Consider the following 1,037-nt stretch of genomic DNA (forward strand, 5'->3'; position numbering starts at 1 on the left):
CATTGTGCTGAATGAATGAATGAATTTAAATTCAAAACAAAAAATATTGTATTTCAGTAATTATTTGGAGAAGAGAATGAAATCACTATTGAGAAGAATGGGAATTATCAAAAAAACAAAACCCAATAAAAGAAAAGAAAAGAAAAGAGAGGGGGGGTTCAGTGTGCTAAATTATCATGGAAATATTGTCATTGTGCAAATAGTATTGTTATGGTCCTAAAAATATGTTTCCTTCATTATTATTAGTATTACTGTTATTTATTTATTTCTTTAGCTCATGACTTTGTGAGTTTATGCACTTTTTGTTTGTGTTCCAGCAACCCTGTGCACAGCGGATCAGTTTCAGTGCAGAGACGGATCATGTGTGTCAAACTCCAGTCGCTGTAACCAGGTGCTGGACTGTGAGGATGCCAGTGATGAAATGAACTGCTGTAAGTTTGTTTATTAATTCATTCATTTATTTACATGTAGATGAATAATAATATTCAGCCTTTTGCTTAAAGTTCAGACTTGGATTAGTAAATGCACTTGTGACATGCTGTTGATATCAAAAGACATACATTAGATTAGGGATCACATTCGCTATTGGCTAAGTGTTTTCCCTCAGCACACTCTTAGTTTGCTGCTTCTTAATAGTAAGGACGTTGATAAGTTTAGGTATGGAGTAGGGTTAAGGAATCTAAAATGTGCACATGCAGAATAAAGCATTAATTTGTGTTTTTTGAGCAGGGTTGGGAAGGTTACTTTTAAAATGTATTTCATTACAGATTACAAAATACATCCTTAAAATATTTTATATAGTTTCTAACATATTTTGTTAGGTTACTCAAGTTTAGTAACTTAATCTAAATACTTTGGAATGCTTAAGGTAAGGAGCCTTTTAACTTTGATGTCTTGTTTTTGTTAACCACCTCTAAATAAAAATGGGTGGCATGAATGCATTTAAATCAATTATAAATTCATAAATAATATTATGAGATTAATGTTTTAAATATGACATCTTGAAAACATTGAAATATGAAATGATTGGGGGGGGG

The 1,037-nt window shown here is 31.5% G+C and overlaps 1 protein-coding gene across 1 annotated transcript in view; it reads left to right on the top strand.

Annotated features, from left to right (window-relative positions):
* LOC107565008 (low-density lipoprotein receptor-related protein 1-like) overlaps positions 1-1,037 on the top strand; it is a 64,940-nt gene that overhangs the window by 7,968 nt on the left and 55,935 nt on the right. The window contains exon 6 of the mRNA XM_016250192.1: positions 291-431. Within this exon, the coding sequence (XP_016105678.1) occupies positions 291-431 (141 nt within the window). The remainder of the gene's footprint in view (positions 1-290; positions 432-1,037) is intronic.

This window comes from Sinocyclocheilus grahami, unplaced genomic scaffold, assembly GCF_001515645.1.
Source record: "Sinocyclocheilus grahami isolate Dianchi unplaced genomic scaffold, SAMN03320097.WGS_v1.1 scaffold973.1, whole genome shotgun sequence".
In the NCBI taxonomy this organism is placed as follows: domain Eukaryota; kingdom Metazoa; phylum Chordata; class Actinopteri; order Cypriniformes; family Cyprinidae; genus Sinocyclocheilus; species Sinocyclocheilus grahami.